The sequence below is a fragment of the Artemia franciscana genome, chromosome 10 (assembly GCF_032884065.1).
Source record: "Artemia franciscana chromosome 10, ASM3288406v1, whole genome shotgun sequence".
Classification (NCBI taxonomy): Eukaryota; Metazoa; Arthropoda; class Branchiopoda; order Anostraca; family Artemiidae; genus Artemia; species Artemia franciscana.
Genome location: NC_088872.1, coordinates 37,759,746 through 37,775,916, shown reverse-complemented (window position 1 = coordinate 37,775,916; position 16,171 = coordinate 37,759,746). Strand labels below are relative to the sequence as shown.

At 34.5% G+C, this 16,171-nt stretch overlaps 1 protein-coding gene across 1 annotated transcript in view; it reads right to left on the bottom strand.

Annotated features, from left to right (window-relative positions):
* LOC136032163 (WD repeat and FYVE domain-containing protein 3-like) overlaps positions 1–16,171 on the bottom strand; it is a 137,874-nt gene that overhangs the window by 51,893 nt on the left and 69,810 nt on the right. The window contains 7 exon segments of the mRNA XM_065712351.1: positions 1,101–1,485; positions 3,037–3,203; positions 5,080–5,276; positions 6,414–6,865; positions 11,016–11,251; positions 13,179–13,453; positions 15,042–15,225. Of these exon segments, the coding sequence (XP_065568423.1) occupies positions 1,101–1,485; positions 3,037–3,203; positions 5,080–5,276; positions 6,414–6,865; positions 11,016–11,251; positions 13,179–13,453; positions 15,042–15,225 (1,896 nt within the window).

The window sequence follows — 16,171 nt, the reverse complement described above, 5'->3', positions numbered from 1 at the left end:
ATTTGGCAAGTACATAATCACGAATCATTATTAAGGTGTTCCAGAATAAAGGGTATTTTCTTGTAAATCAAAAAGATAGAAATTTCAACCCCAAGTTCCCTAAGATTACGAATCTTCAGTACTTGGCAATCATTATACATTCATCAATAGCCAAAACTACAGATCAAAAGCTTGAATATCTAAACAGCTTTGAGTTTTAAAATGACATATAAGCTTAACTTGCCGACATTTTTTTTTTGTTGCACCTACTTTAGCACTGCTTCAAAACATACCTAATAAAATAATTCTTTTTTTCCGAGTAAATCTTAAGCAGTTGGCGATCGTTATGTATTCATCAAACAATCAAAGCACTCCACAGATGAAAATTTTTGAATGCTGAAACATATTTGAGTTTTGAAATAATAATGCATATAAAGTTTCAGTTGCCGACATATTTTTCCTTAGCCTAGCTTAGCACTGGGTCAAAACGTTTCAACCTATATACCAATAAAAATAGTTCCTTTTCAAGTAAAAGTATAACCGTTCAAAATAGGGATAAAACTTTTTAATCGACTTTAATCTGTTCACTGTCAATTAAAAGGTTTCATCCCTATTTTGAACTGTTATATTTTCGTCATGGAAAGGCAGTGTGGTCTTCGAAGTTATCTATTTCAAGTAAATCTAAGTCTTTGGCGATCGCTATGAATTCACCAACAACCCAATGGTCCCCGTTGAAAAAAAAATCTTATATGAAATTTCTAAGCTCAAATAAAGTTTAGCAAATTAAAATTAGATTTAATTAAAATTCAATTTAAATCTTCCTAGTTCACCCTGCTAATGAAGTCACTTCCTCGAATTTTTTATTTCCATTAGAAATACGCTAAAACACACTAGAACTAATTTAGTTTCTCATGTTCCTAGATTAACACGTGCCGTAGGTTGATGTATGACAAGTAACATGAAAATGTTTATTACACCTCAACATGGTAAAACTGGATCTTTACACGAAGCTAACGTTTTATTTCATCTTCTTAGACCTGATCATATTATTTTATCGCTTATCATGTCAATTAGTATGCAAAATTAAAACTCGAAAACAATACATTCAAACCCCAACTTACTTCAAGAAGAAGGTCTATGACAGGGGTAACTTTAGTCTGCTGAGCCAACGATAGCGAATCAACAACTAAATTCTTCAAAAAGTCCATCACAAACTTTTTAGCAGGATGCGAGGATAGGCAACAGAAACTCTCGTCGTCAGGTGATATGAAGGGGGAGGCTAATAAAGACCCTTCTATATTCTTAAGTTCGTCCAAGGGCGATGCAAGTTCTGAAGGAGGCTCACTCCCACTTAATGGTATGACGGTAGCAACTAGTGCCGAAATAAGTTCTCCGCCTAGGAAAACGGGCAAAGCATCTGGTGAGTTATGATAAAGGTAGAAGAAAAACTGGATTAACGTTATTGGATAGTCTTGAAGCCAAGACGGGATCGCTTCACCATTTCCCCTGTAAGATAAGAACATTAATTTAGGTAGTTATAATGAATTAGTAGATTTTCATTAGGAAACCTGTTTCCTAATGAATTTTACGCCTTACATATACTAAAAGTAAAGTTAAGAATTTGCAAAACACGAATGATCACCCACTTATTGTAACCACCTTCAAAAATAAAATTTAAATTGACACTCAAAACTAACAAAGGATGAATCTTGTTTTGGATGTTTTCATTGGTGAAAATGTCTTACTGTTTTGTGTATTCTTCAAATTTGTTGTGCATCAGAATTAGAGCGCTAAAGAAGATTTAAGATCCAAAAAAGCGAACCGGGTGTCAAAGTGAAAAATTTAGTGAGAATCAGACTTTCATGTGCAAATAAAAACAATCCTTATTATAAAACTGGAAGATACTGTTAACACCATACTAGCTTTTCGTAATGCAGACAAAAAATGAAATCATCATGTAAACATGAGTATATGAAATCGCAAATTATACTTTATTATTTATCTTTATTCAAAACGCATTATCATAGTGCAGCCTAGTAGCTACGTTCCATTCGCAAAAAAAAAATTGGAGAAACTTTATTTTGGTTTTGTGACGACCACACTATTATCATGGACTCTGATTAAAATACATCATAAATATGCTCAGAGGGACAGAAGCAACAAAATTTGCATTGTGAGCAAAACATGTATTTGGTCTACTTTTAGAATGTAGATGACACGATGAAAACTAGCTTGCACGTATCATCTGATTTAATTCAACAGAACGGAAGCAGAATTACATATAATTCTGAAAGTCACATTTCCGACCGTAACAGAGCAATACAATGTAAAATGGATCTATGAATAATTTGTAGATTCTTAAGTAGCTGTTAATTCAGTAATTGTAAAACCTTCCTCAATCATTCTTATATAGTCGTTAGACCCAGTAAGAGATATGTTATAAGTTTGAGCTATTTCGCCGTAACAATTATTTAACGCCTATTGTATAATTTCATACAAAACTAACATTTTCTTTGTCCTGGAAACCATGATCTTTGGATTTTTTTTAGGGCTGGATTCCATCACGCCTATCTCCCCCTAAGTGCAGAAACACTTGAATTTTCTTCTTTTAATAGTTTTAGCTTTAAGGTTTTCTGCATAGAATATCTGGATGTCTCTTTTTTTCGTTTTACATTGCACCGCTATCTTTTCAGTTCTTTAATTATCATTATATCCCTAAAAAAATTATATCTTACTTAGATCTTAATAAATGCATCTCCTCATATCTTACTTCCTTATTCCCTTTATTGAAAATTGTGCCTTACAATTGAACTTAGTCCACAATAAACATTTATTGCTTTTAAGCTGCGCGAATAATTGGACTGCACAAAACAAATTATCAATTTATACAACAAAATAAATTATTATAAATTATAGGCTCCACGATAAATAAATTATTATAAATGATAGGCTCCATGATAAGTAAACTATCGCGGAGCCGTTACATAAGAAAGCCCTATAATTATTAGGAGCTAAAATAATTGTCGTCGAAAGGAAAATAGAAAAAAAAACTCAAACCTGTAACCATCGTTGTTCATCATTGTCCTTACCATACCAAGGAGGCAAATCATAGCTTCAGGACATACCAATCCTTTACTTAAGAGGGATGAGAGAGAGACATTTGCATTTTTCTCAGGAACCACGCCGAATATACAGCTCCATATGGTGTCTAAATCTAGCTCAAGCTGAAATAATTTCGAAGAATTAGAAGGATTATGATAAAAGATGATATGAAACCGATTTGGAGCATTTACACGGATTTGGAGCGTTTACCTTTCACACTTTCAAAACTGAACAAGGACAAAACTATAAGCTAAAGGGGTAGTTGTGTCTAGAGACATTTACTTATAAACCCAGTAGAGCTTAAAATTTAATTGACTATAAAATAAGCCACTTATCGTAACGGTACATGAAGGTGTAACAATGGAGAATACGAAATAAGAAAATAATAGACATTGTAGCACGATATAAATCCACAGAAGGGTACCATAAGAAGTTACGTCAACGTTGAAATGGAAAGGCTTGTTATAAGCTGATAGTGCCCTAGTTACTTTAAAAACGTTAGGGGATCTAAGACAAGTCCATAGGAACAAATTTCATGGACGGGTTGACACCTCCGTCTAAAAAAAAAACGATTCATTATGCGAAATTTTCATAGAAATATAAAAACTAATGATAGAGTTATACTATTAAGAAATGAAATGGCCACTTCTCGGTGTTCCACCAGCACACTCATTCTAGGTTTTGCCAAGAAAGCAATCGAAAGAATAATAAAATAAATAAATAAAAATTAGAAGCGTTTCAATCTCTGAGTTTTAAGTTTCATTGTAATATGTATTTTGCACCTCTGTGAGGATTATCAGTTTTACATGCTCAACTAAAAATGTAAAGATAGAGTAGAAACATCTCTTTGCAGCAGTAGTTTCAGCCTACTGAAGAGCAGATTATGCCAATAGTCGCAAAAATGTCTAATAAAATGTCTGTCCAAATAATGTCTAATGAAAAAAGTAAATTTTGATTCAACAGAACAGTAGCTTGGAAAATCCGTCCTGGCAAAGTAGTTGGCGCGCTAATTTGAAGATTCTTTGTCCGAGGGGCTCCGGTTTGATTCTTTGAACAACCAGTTATTTGGTTTGGGACGGGGGCCAGTGGCGTGACTCTGTAAGCTCAACGAGGGTCGATCCAGCTTTAAATAGGTACCTGAAGAAATCTGAGGAAGCACATCACATCAATCTGGGGAAGTCTTTGCGAAAGCACAGGATGGGTGGCCCCCAGCTCCCCATTGCACTTTCTAGCTGAAGGGCCACGAAACGGCGATCAGCACCAACAGTTTGGACCTTAATGGTCTAGTGCTATCATTTTTACTTAACTTGGAGATGAAATATTTAAGAATATCGAAAAAGAGCCTAAACTCCCTAAACAATGATGTCCAATTGAAATAAAAAGCACACTAATGAAATCGTCACTGTTGACAGCCCTTGACTAGAGGTAGAGTTCCCAACCTTGAACAACAAGGAAAATAAAATTTTGGCACGGGCAACACTGATCTGTCTTTTTTTTCCGGAGGAGTTATCGTATCCAAGTACTGGTTGTAGAATATCAGGAGAGGGCTTATTTGAGCGGATGTAATAATATGTAGGTAGCGTTTGAAATAACAAATAGATTAAGCTACAGAAAAGTGGCGTTGTTTTCTGCCACTTTGTGCCATAAAACATCAATTCATATAGGAATTATTCAAGACTGAATCTAGCCATTTGCTCAATTAATAGTTTTCAGGTTTTATTTGAAGCTTTTCTTGTCACAACAAAAGGTTTCATAATGTTAATTTGTTGTTTCTCTGAAGTTTTCTTTTCCAATTTTGAAAGTGGGAACGATGGGAAAGAGAAAACAAAACAATCAACTAGATGAAGAGCAAGAGATAAGACCATGAAATGACACATGGCTGAACCTAAAAAAGAAACAATCATAAGCGCAAGCTTTTGATAAAATATCTTCCGATATTTCGTTTTGAACACGTAATTAAGTACAGAGCTTAGATATCTTAAAAAAAAAGAAACTCACATGCGGTACAGATGGCATATTCTGAGCTGGCTGACCCAGTAGCATAGCAATTAAGAGGAAATACACTTCAGGGATGTCAAAATGCTTTGGAAGCATATTTTGTAGGGCTGTAAAACCCGGGATATGAGGTGTGATCTCTTCATTTGACTGGCTTGCAGCGCCACCTACTTTACTTAACGCTGAACCGATTTGAAATCCTATAATAGAGAATCCAAATTTTAAAAAGGATAAGAAAAAATGTATATATGAAGACATCCAGGAACAAACCTCCTAGCTACAAACATACGATCTGACTTTGAGCTGTTCAATTTTGTAATTTATGTAGTTTTTGACTCTCTTGTGAATCTCTCTATTTTTTCATTTTTATTTCGGCATTATTTTTTTTTCACCCTGATCCTTTTCGAGAAACTTGAAAATCATGTAACGAAAGTTGGAGATATAAAAACGGTAAAATTAAATAAAGGAGCTTTTAAATTTATAATAATATATATCAATGCTCAACAAAGAAATTTGAAAACGCTGGTTTATAAAAGTCACAATAGCACAAAGTCAAGGGGCATAAAATTTAACAAATTTAGAATTAAATACACTGTCATATGTAGTGCATAAATTGACAATGGTAGAATAAACTTTATAGAAGCCCCAGGCTCTATCTACTTTATTAACCTTAAATCTAAAAAAAAAACAATTCGAAGCTCTGTTTGTTTGAAAATAACCTATTTTCAGATGCTGCATTCCAATTGAATCCCTTTAAAGATATTTGAATCTTATAGTGGCTTTTCCTGGTCAAGCTTTCCCCAGTTCTAGTTCTAGCGACTATTGTCTAGCCACGTTTAAATCACGAATGAAAATAAGATATTAATGGTCAATGTATTATGGGTAATTATAGATCCACAAAGGGTCAATTCTTGAGGAGAGGGAGGAGTGAAAAAAATTAAATGGTGCGTTTTAACATACTGTTTTTGAAATTTTCGTGAAAAGGGGATTATTTGGCCAATATCAGGGTGAGGGCGCCTTGTAGGTACGTGATTAATACAGAAGATATATTAAAACGTCCACAGAAAGTAATCTAGATAAAAACGACAAGAGCAACAGTGTATCCAGAATTTAGACTTAAGTGTCCAGATTTACTATCCCCAATAATGGAAGAATAACCGAGGATACGAATTCAAGAAGCATGGAAAACTTCCAAAGGCATAGATGCTACACAAACCTAAAAACAGGAATTTAATGTAATTCATTCTTACTAGGACTTTAAAAAAAAAAAATTTAACAACATTTACTGAGACACCGAGAGGTATTGTTCCTAAAAAAAGGAAAAAAAAGGAACGTACCTAAAACACTTCCAAGTCTATTTTGCATAATAAGCTCAGTTTGACGAATCCATCCACTGTTAGAGCCACCTTCTCGAAAACGTTGGAGATATACAGATTGACTGACAAGGATATTAAGTATTCTGAGCGAGATAACAACAGTGGTAGAATGAAGATGTCCCTGCATAAACATTAGAACCCAGTCGAACCCGAGTACACGAAATAGTTCCTCACAAAAGGTCTGATTAAAGCGATTCCCCGAAACAAGCTGAAGTAACACTTTTAAGCATCTGTTACGAAGCAAAATTTGACTAGACTGAGAATTGGGTACGTTATCGTCAACATCCCTGTGGCCAAGCTGAAGGTTAGGAGGTATTAATGAATTTTCTCTTCGATCAAGCGAGTCCCGTATTTTCACTTCTTTTTCGCTTGACATAGAGATGGGCAGTGTAGAAGCAACGAACTGACCAAAACTAAAAAAAAAAAGAAAAAAAATTAAATTTACACCTATTAACTGCAATCCATGGACCCAATCCAGCATGCACTGGAAGACAAAGGACTCCCCCCCCCTAAGGGCTTTCTCAGGATGTCCTAAACAAAGAACAATTTTGGAAAATGTGCTGAAACGCGACGCAAAATGTCATCTATGAAGTACCAGCCCTCTCTTTCATCTTTGCTGACGAATTTTCTACAGTCACCCCCTCAGGAAGGTTTAGACTCTGTGTACTTATGTGATAGCTCACGTCTTTTTCTCAACAAATTTATTTCGCTAGATATCTCTGTTGCTAGTCTTCTGCCAGTTTGCTAACCTTACAGGTCAGCTATACCTATTTCACTGGAATGATTTACGAGAACCAACGAACATTCTTTTCGGTTGAACATTTTTTATAGATTAGACGAGTGCTCCATTTTTTTTTTTTTTTTCACTTTTACTTCTTGAAAAACAATTTTCTTGAATTGTGGAATGCAAAGACATCGGAGATTTTGACAATTAGGAGATAAAGAAAATGGAACATTATATAGAAGTCCTGATGGCAAGAATTCAAGATCCCCCCCATATTGGTCAAAAGAACTCAAAATACAATTTAGGTCACTAGCTCTTCGTTTTGTAGGAAATTCAGCTGGAGATCTGAGAATACTTTCCGGTAAATAGGGTAATGAAAAGATTTTGAAGCTTCTACAGCCCTCCCCTAGCTATAGGACGGATTGCAGTCTGATATTTTTCATTGTAATCCCAGGCAACAAAAACACACATATACTTTCAGGAAACTCAATTAAATAAAAAAAAGCAGTCATAATTTAGTTATTATAACTTAAAACTTTCCAAAATTATTTCCTTGACAGTCTAGAGGATTCACAACCTTATTTAGAATATCGAATAGATACGTTCTACATAAAACTGAAATTATTGATCCCTATGAACTTTATTTTTTGGGCCATACTTTAGAGCTTTATTAAAGACTTTAGTAATGCCATCATTGATAGATGAAATTTGCCATACGTGAACAGAGCAGAGACAATACCTGGAATGGAATTCCTACCAAAAACAAGATGAATTTGGAAACTTTGCTAAACCTCAATTTTAACATGGTATTTTCATGTCACGCTAAAAATGTCTAATTGAATCCTCTGCTAAGTTAGTTAGTGCTGCAATGTATTAATTATTATGCACTATGCTAATGTATCAACACACTATGCTAACCTAGTTTCAGTTCAAGGCTTGTAGTTCTAGAAGAATCTTCTCAAATGCACCTAAAACGATTTATACACATATTTTACGAAGTTCTAACACGCGTACTATTTGACTGTGATTCCTAAATCATCGTTTGATTTTTAGTTTTTATTGTGATAACGAAGCATGGTGATCGTTTTCACTTTTCAAAAAGGATTAAGGAAATCGGAAGCTTGTTTCATTGTTCAGGTGATACTTTGCGTTATTATACTGACAATTATCTCATTCTTGGAATTGGATTCTATCTTTTTATCTAATGAACTAAATATAACAGCAAAAATACAACATAGGGTATAGATGCTTACACTCGTCCATGGAACCAAAGACCCCCCCCCCCCCCCTAAAAAAACATCTAGGCTGCATAAAACACATATAAAAAGAAAATCTACTATATTTATTAACAAAAAAAAATTACAATGTTTACGTCTTGTTTACCTAAAACTTCTTTGTTTACCTTACGAGATATAAAAAAACCCAGTGGCATAGCTATATCTAACGACCATATAAAAAGGGTTTTAAAATATTTTTAGTTAAGCAAGAATCATCTAAATTCTTATTATCATTATCAAGTGTATTAGGTAGGCTAAAACTGCTATATATCGTAAAAAGACGACTCGAGTTTAGTGCAGCTACACAAAGATTTGAACTACCCCGTGTTCCAAATGAATGGAGAGAAGACTGTAAGGAACAAATCAGACCAAAATAAAATTTATTTAACATAAAAACACCTTAAAAAAATAGACTGGCGAAATGTATTGAACTCATGCCAGGTAGATAATTTACTGTTTAAATAAGGCAATAAATAACTAAAGAAACAGGAGTGATTGTCAGCATATGATTAGCAAATATAACTAGAAATATAACTTGGAATATTTCAGGGGGTATGATTAGTGTTGCGAGAGCAACATTTTGGTTTTTCGTTTTTTTTTTCTTTTTCTTTTTTGTTCCTAGCACCCCGATTTCAGCTTTTTCCTAGAAAGTGGTGAGGGTCCAACTTCTGCGGTTTTTACGGAAAGTGTGGACGTTATGCCTGATTGATGAATATGACTTTGCAATTTGGAAGGATTGCAAAGTCATATTCATGGGGGCCAAAAAGGATGGTTTTTGCTTGTCCTTGAGCCAGAGCCTATAGTCTGTAAAGTGAATTAGAGTTTTATAGCCTATGTCAGAGAGAACTATCTGGAGTTATACAGTCAAGCTTTCGTTTCATCAAATAATATTTCTGCTTTCGAGTGGAAAGCTCCGTTCTAGCAGGCAAGCAGGAAGGAACCAGTTCCGAATTGAAGATGGACTAAAACCTATAAGTGTTAAATATATGCGGCAGTTACCCAGCCAGTAACTACATCTTCTTTCAGTGATAAATATAAAAATTTACAGAAACAAAAAAGTGGCTTTTCCCACGGGTCTGAAAGTGCTGTTATCTATTGTTCTCCCCATTTGTATTCGTGATTTCAGCTGAGTTTATCATTCGGTTTTCGCACTTGGGATTGCAGTAGAGAAATGGTATCAGATATGCCTCTTAAACATTAAAAGTTCTCTCATTGCTAAATAAATTAGAGTTTATCCTTTGCTCTTTTCTAAGTGATGATGTTAGAAACTTGATCAACGGCAAAAAAGTCAACTTTTGAACTAAGACAGAAAGATTTTTTTCAATGGCAGTCGATAGCTCATGATGAGCTCATCAAAGTATATGTCATCGATTTTTTGGTCGAAAAATTCCTTCATGAGATGTACCAGTTTGAAAGTTTAAAGGGATTGACAACTTCAGTAGTAAGGTATACATTGAAACCATAAATAGGCCGATACCAATTGTGAGACATATAGGGGAGTTTTAAGCAAAATTCGGCAGTTAGCTCATAAACATCTTCGGCAATGAGGGGTTCGCAACCTTTGCTAGTTGATGTACCTATTATTTGTTTCTGGAGTATTTGACGGTAAGACCAATTTGGTTCCAGTAGATTTTCTAGACATGTAGGGGACTTGTTTGTTTTAAGATCCTTACAGATTAACAACTTCAGCGTTTAATCAAGCGAGGAAACAAAACCCAAGTGTTGCACTCACAACACTTTGTTCGGCGAATCTGAACAAACGTTGCTGCAACACCTCACGTTGCCCCATACAACGTAGATCTAGTTCTTGTCTCGTTTCCGTCCGTTATTTCGTTCATTATTTAATTGTGCAGTGGATAAATGTTAAAAAGTAACTTTTATTAAAGAAAAATAGTGATAAGGAAATGACGATAACGATAAGGATAAATAGTGATAAGGAATGACCTATACAAAAATAGAAACTCGGAGAAGCTAAGTTTTTTTTTTTTTTATTGCTGGCCAAAATATCTTTGATCCAATACGGGTCATAAAATAGAGAAGAAACTCTTGTCTCAAGTTTGGAAAATTTGTAGTAATTTTCCAGAAGAGAAAAAATTCTTCTTGCCTGCAAAATTACAAGAGATTACGCTTTATTCAGAGAAATCTAATCTATAATTAAATAGGGCCCGAATATGTTAACATGTGTGTATCCAGATCTCAGAATGCAAATAAAATTTGGACCAAAATTATTTTTATAAGTCTTATGATCCTGTTTTTTTTTTTTTTTTTTTTTTACAGACCACACAGCAATTTGATACTACAAGATTACCAGGCTCTCAGAGAACCCAGATCCTGCAATCACCAGACTTGCTCCTAGTACAACACCAGTCAAAAAGTCAATGAAAATTCTCTAGATCTTGGAGCAGCCCCAGCGGACATGTTGCTGAACATCTAAGGAGCACCTATGGACATCTTCAAAAAACTTCAAAAAAAGAAACCAATATTTCTTTTTTTTTCGTTTATCTTTTTTAAACCTAAGATAAAACGCATGAAATGTCAAAATACAAAAATAAAATTTTTTACCACAAGAGATCAACTGGACGGGGGTTCACAGCTAAAAGCAAACGAAGGACATTAAGAGCAGCTTGAGTGGTAGATATTGTCAATGGAGATTCTTTTAGAAGGTACAGGAGGCGGGCTGCCATATTAAGATCCCTTAGAGCTTTTAAATTACTTTTCTTTTCGCTTGATTCTGAAAGAAGTTCACTGAAGTGCTCTAAAAGTGAGCGAAGCAAATCACCACTTGTACCTGTCCATACCTAAAAGAAATTAATATTTATTAGACTAAAATAGGTAAATTATGCAAAAGGGCTTAGGTAGAGGATGGACTAAAAACCGATAACAACCTTAACTTGTCATCACCCTCTATCTTTGCACAAGTATTCTATTTGCATGACATTCACTAGTTAATTTCTCATAATCATAATCAATCAGTTGACGGAATGGCGATACATATGTACGCATGCTAGTTCTAGAAATTTGGTTTTGTGAGGTCGTATTAATGCTGCGAGGGGTGAAAATTATGAATATTGTGTAGGTACCGTATATTCTATGAACCTTTTTTAATAAGTCATGGAAATATTTGGAGCACATAGAAAGGTTTTTAAAGAGATTTATTTAGGCCAAACAAGGCACGGTCAGGGGGGAGGGGGCATCTAATACTATTGCAACCATTCAAAAAGATGGATGGAAAAATACCAGAACTGCATTGGCGGAATAAGATTTTGTAACTGAGTTTTGCAGCTCACCATAACTGCTTTTGAATCATGCAATGTTTGACGGAACAATATTGTAATCGTTAAATACCTCCAATAATTGCTAAAGCTTTTCGCTTGGGATTTCGCTTTTCCTTGAAATGAGTTTGAAGCTGGACGACCACCAATTTACAGGAAATATAAGGACTGAACAATATTACCACGACAGAAAATTTTCTGGGTCCTTAGAGATTCCGAGGAACTATTAACCCACCTTAAGGAGGACAATTCTGAGGAAATCAGAGCTGTTTTTAATTTAAAAAAAAACGATTTAAATTGAAACTTTGCATTTTTCAAGCAGAGCACGGAAACTTTCTCATACCACTTCATATTTAAGGATACATAGAACATTTTTTCTGACAGAAATTTAAGGTTTAAGTTTCCCTCTAAAACTAGCAATTTGGTGACAAAACTGCAGCTGTAACTTGCATCAAACGCACGAGATACTCAAACCATAGGATTCATTAGTCTCAGGTCTATCTATTCACCGAGCCAGAATTATGATATTACTTAGAATTTCTCTTAGAGAAGGATCTAAACTTGTGAAAAAAGGAACAATTTTTTTGCAAACTTTTGACTTATTTTTAATTTAAAAGAAACCATGTATTTTAAACTTCAAAATATAATCCGGTAAATGTATGGAACTGAATCTAAGCTATGGTGTGATAGCAAAATTTTTAATTTTTCGTTGAGGCAGTAAAACCGTATGAGAGCAGACAGTAAAACCGAATGATATACCGGAACTTCCAAAGGGAACATAAACCTTAAAAGAATAAAAATAGAAGTTGTAAGTGAATTTATAATACAGAAAAACGAGAAAATTTTGTGCTGCCTAGAATAGTACAGGAACTTGTTCCCATTAATTAAAATACTACGATGACAAGGGACACATTCAAATACTTGTGTACTTCCAATCTCAACAGTCCATGCTCTTTCTTCGCAACTATTTCTTATATATTGAATTTCGCTCATTTAGTGCTATCATCATTTAAAAAAAATTAAACAAAATCAAAATGATGAAGAATTGGCTCACAACCACAATGGAAGAAAATTTTAGATTTCTAGACAACAAGATTTCTTCAACAACTGCTGAATTATCCAGGGTGGTCAAACAATCGGACCTTTTCTTCGTGAATGCATTGATTCTTTTTTTTTTTTTTTTTTAAGTTCCTTCCTAACTACCTCTTCGCAGAGCATTCAGGGACGATCTGCTTTTCTTTGGCCCCTGATGAATGGCTCAAAAGCAGGATATTTGGCAATCAGCTTATTATTTGATCCGTACATTATATTTTATATACTTTTGGCATGTAATAAATCTATATCCTATCATATTCTGCCAAATGAGTACCCAAAACTATCTAAGACAATTGGCAACATACAAACCTTTTAACAGGGGCACATTCCTACACATAAGAAGCACCAAAAAGCTTACCTCGAGATCGCAAAGCAAATCACGAAAAGCAGTGGTATTAGAAGGTATGATGAGAGTTTCTTTTCCACTATTGACTGTACCAACTAAACTGAATATGAGTTGCAAAACATGGTTGTTTAATAAGGGCTTATGTCTTCGAAGTAAAGTAGCCAAGGTTTGATAACCAAGAGTCCGCTCCATTTCCTTATCAATGGACGGTTCAGAACGGATTATACATACCAGCACTTTTACTGACGCATACAATGTTTCAGTATCATTTGCCATGGCAATAAGACCTAGATTAAGAGAAAATTAAAAGTCGGAGTTTTATTCCAATTTTGAACCTATATATGAGGATTTTTTTTAAAGCAATTCATTTTTAAATACAATTTGAAAAATTCGTGACCTGATATAGGCAGAAACATCACTCTTTAACTCCAAGGTTCGGTAGAAATAAAGACCCAACAGCACACTACCGAGACTCTGCTACCAACAGCGCCAGAAAATACAGAAAGCTGGACAGGAATAGTTTTGTTTTGATAGGACGTGCTCTCTAAAATAATATTAGAAAACGAAAAATAAAAATAAAACATAGAACTTTTTGAACTCAAGAACTCAAATCGCAGTTATTTTTAGGTTAGACTAAGATAATAATATTTGATTATATAATGGATCGAAATGCAAAACCGGTCATAAATTTTATTCGCATATGAAACAGTAATAAGCGAAATTCTCTTGATTCCTTGGCTCTATCATACAATCAGAAAATACAAACAGCCAAATTAGCCCAGAGTTTGTCTAGATCCCCCTTCTTTACAGGCCCAAGGGCCTTTGTGTGGGTCAGCGCATTAAACTTATCTGATGATTTTACTTTTTGTTGGACACATATTTTATCTAAGTATTTCCGTCAAAATACAGTTAGCACTGATTCTTTGCTAAAGTGCGATTTTCAGAAGCTACTGAGGTAATGCGATCTATTGTAGTTCATGCTCATACTAATTTTACTAGCATAGTGTTTTCATGCTATTAACCAGGGATTATTATCAATAAAAGTTTGACTTTTGAATTTCGTATTAATAAGTTGTAAATGAAAATACGTGAAATATTGGCTGCAGGAACTTGAAACTATTTTTCCATTCCATACTTTAGGAGTACTTCACCGTTCTTTAATACACCTATGCTTTGATACTATCTCTTTAATCTATATAAAATAAGATAAGCAAAATAAGACATTCATAATATTTTGAATTTTTATATAGTTTTCAATATTAAAAAAATTAATGTTTTTATTAGAGCAGGATGTTTTTACAAGCCATGTAAGCTACAAAAGACACAGAAAACTGTTGGGAATGTCGGCTTTTTGATAAATTTTGAACGTAAGTCATCTGTGGGAAGTAAGAGATCCAGTGTATTAATATTCAATATCTAGGTGGCTACTTTTTCGATATATCCTTGCTATTATTTTATACTTTCAAACTCCCTGGCAGATCTGCTCGTTAACTACTTTCGGTCATCAAAACGGCGAGGTCGAGATTTTCGCTAAGGCACGGCACTTTTTTGCCCTGGACAAGAAATACAATATTGTCACCCACACCATATACATGCCAATGACACTTATGTTTGTCCAGAGTTCTTTGTCACACACACATCTGTATGTTTGTAGCCAAGAAGTACATAAAACAAAACTTGGACATGAAAACAAGCGATGGGAATTGTAGGAAAAGGTTAAGGTAAAGGGAGCTAGTTTTAGTTTTAGTCATAAGAATAGACACTGTCTTAAAAGGTCGACCAACAATAGCTTAATCAAATAAGCCAGCAAACATTAAAAATATCTTAGCAGTTAGGCTTCACACATCTCGCAAAGGAATCAGGAATTTAACATACCTAAAAGAACAGAAGTTCCTCCTATAGCTTGTATAACTGTAGAAACTGGTCGTGGGTTGAACACCCTTGCACCCATATAGCCAATAACGACACCACCAAGACTACGAGCAGGACCACCAAGGTGACCAGCAGCATTATGTAATATATGGATTGGAGTTGAATTCTCATTTGGTGACATCCCAAGCTAGGACAAAAGGTATCTTAATTTAGATCATTTAATAGAAAAAAAAAGCTAGATACGATCGAACTGCATCGAACTGCAACGTTGTGTCTATATACTATGAAGATAAATTAGTTTTCCTACTTTCTACATCCTCTTCGTGCTCCAAAGTCTCTGTCCCTTTCTCTTAGTACCTTAATTGAAAACGATCTACCTTTAATAGATTACTGAACTCTTGTGGATCTGTGCCCGTAGTCTTGCAAAATTAAACTTCTGAAAACATTTACAGCTTTTCCCTCCCCGTTTAGAATATTTCAAGTTTTTTACAAAAGTAAGGTAAAATATTCACTTGAATCTAGAGGTCGGCTAAAAAAACTTTTCAATCCCTACAGGAGGTTTAAAAGGAAAGAAGTAAAGCGACTATCTTTTTGTTCCAAAAATGTATTGTTTTTTCTTTTTTTTTAACTTCGATCAGTTTATAGAGACTCACACAGCTATTCACTAAAAGCCAGGACGCACCAACTTATATTATGAAAATTTATATGTAGTGTGTAGATTATAGGACGAAATCCTATGACTTCGAAAGACAGGATATATCAGAGTCATGGTTCTTCTTTGAATTAAAAAATGAAGAAGCGTAGGCACGGGACAGCTTATAAACTTTTGAATAAACTGACTGTTCATGCCACTCACTCCCTCCTCCCTTTTCATCTCCCTTGTGCCTAATCAGAGCCATGCCTTTTTTATTATATAAATAAGAATTTGTCATATTTTTTCGCTTCCTTCAATATTTTTCATTTAAATGTCAGCGCTAACTAAAGAAAAAGCAGTTGAGAAAAGATGAAGAGACTTAGCAGTGAACTATACGTAAAAAATATTAAGCATGGAACTAATCAAGCTCGTAAAGTGATTTCCAAAAGCATATCTCAAATCATCAGTTGTGAAATGTTCTTTAAGGGTATGATTAGAC